This window comes from Priapulus caudatus, unplaced genomic scaffold (genome assembly GCF_000485595.1).
Source record: "Priapulus caudatus unplaced genomic scaffold, Priapulus_caudatus-5.0.1 Scaffold439, whole genome shotgun sequence".
Taxonomy (NCBI): domain Eukaryota; kingdom Metazoa; phylum Priapulida; class Priapulimorpha; order Priapulimorphida; family Priapulidae; genus Priapulus; species Priapulus caudatus.
The window spans coordinates 55,227-56,499 of record NW_014577500.1 but is presented as its reverse complement, the minus strand read 5'-3'; the positions used below and the strand labels follow the sequence as shown (position 1 = coordinate 56,499).

Here is a 1,273-nt window from a genome sequence, read left to right as displayed (position 1 = left end):
ATGATTATAATCATTAGTGACCTCACGAATTAACAGACCTTGACCTCACGTCAAGTAGAGCATCAGTCAATGCCATGAGACTGAATCTTGAGCCTTTCTTACCCCTAATGCTAACCTTGATCTAACCCTAACCCTAAACCTAAACCTAACCCTAACTCTAAAACTAAACCTAAACCTAACCCTAAAACTAAACCTAAACCTTAACCTAACCCTAAACCTATCACTAACCCTAAATATAACCATAACTCTACAGCTAACTCTAAACCGACCCTAACGCTAACCCTAGAACTAAACCTAACCATAAACTTATCCCTAACGGTAACCCTAACTCTAACCTTAAACCTAACCCTAACCCTGACCCTAAATCCTTTATCACGGCTATAGGAGCCAGCCTATGCATTGTCCTTTGTGCCACGTGTTCTGACCTTTGACCTCTGCGTTTGTCACAGGGGCCAGCCTATGCGCTGACCTGGAGTTGCCGGATGGCGAGGACTACGTGTATGAGCAATCGGCCTACCTCAGTTTCACTGCTGAGGAATCAACTTTCTTCCACATCGCCGACCACAAGCCGGTGACCTTGCTGAGAGACATCGTCAAGCCGTTCACGTTCATTGAACCAGACAAACCCGTCTACAAGCCCGGACAGACAGGTGAGGATGATATATTTGCTATAACCCTACTAGGCGATTGTAGTGCGTCTGTAGATGAAGGTCGTAGATGTCATATTATTTCTTTCTTTTTTTCATTTTCTGCATATAAGCAGTATAGATACTCTAGTCATAGAGCACACATCAGTTGTATGCAAATATTTTCTACCTCGATTGCTCTACTTCATGCAACATTTTTTCTCGAGGTAATATTTGCATACAACTTTGCTGTGTGCGGTGAGCATCAAAGATCAGTGCTGCGCTCCATGCAAAAATTTGTGTGCACGAACATTAACATACAATGCGCGTGCCTATGGTAAGCTCAATATTCATTTTCACGTACATTTTAAATATTAATAACATTTCTTCATGTCCCCTACTTCTACGGGCGATACCTTGTTGTCATTAAATCTCATTATCGTGGCCTTTTTGCAGTTAAATTCCGTATCCTGACACTTACTAAAGACCTGAGACCTGTCGCAGAGAGGGTGAGTATTAATTACTACAACTCCATCCCCACACACATATAGGTGTCACCACTAAGGCTGAGAGGGTCTATGTCCCCCAGGGTACTGCTGGAACGTACCCTGGTCACTATTTGATATGGTTAGGGTTAGGATTAGGGT

General features: G+C 43.0%; 1 protein-coding gene across 1 annotated transcript in view; it reads left to right on the top strand.

The window, feature by feature from the left end:
* LOC106810412 overlaps positions 1–1,273 on the top strand; it is a 7,264-nt gene that overhangs the window by 2,306 nt on the left and 3,685 nt on the right. Inside the window, exons 3-4 of the mRNA XM_014813764.1 lie at positions 450–650; positions 1,083–1,135. Coding sequence (XP_014669250.1) covers positions 450–650; positions 1,083–1,135 — 254 coding nt within the window. The remainder of the gene's footprint in view (positions 1–449; positions 651–1,082; positions 1,136–1,273) is intronic.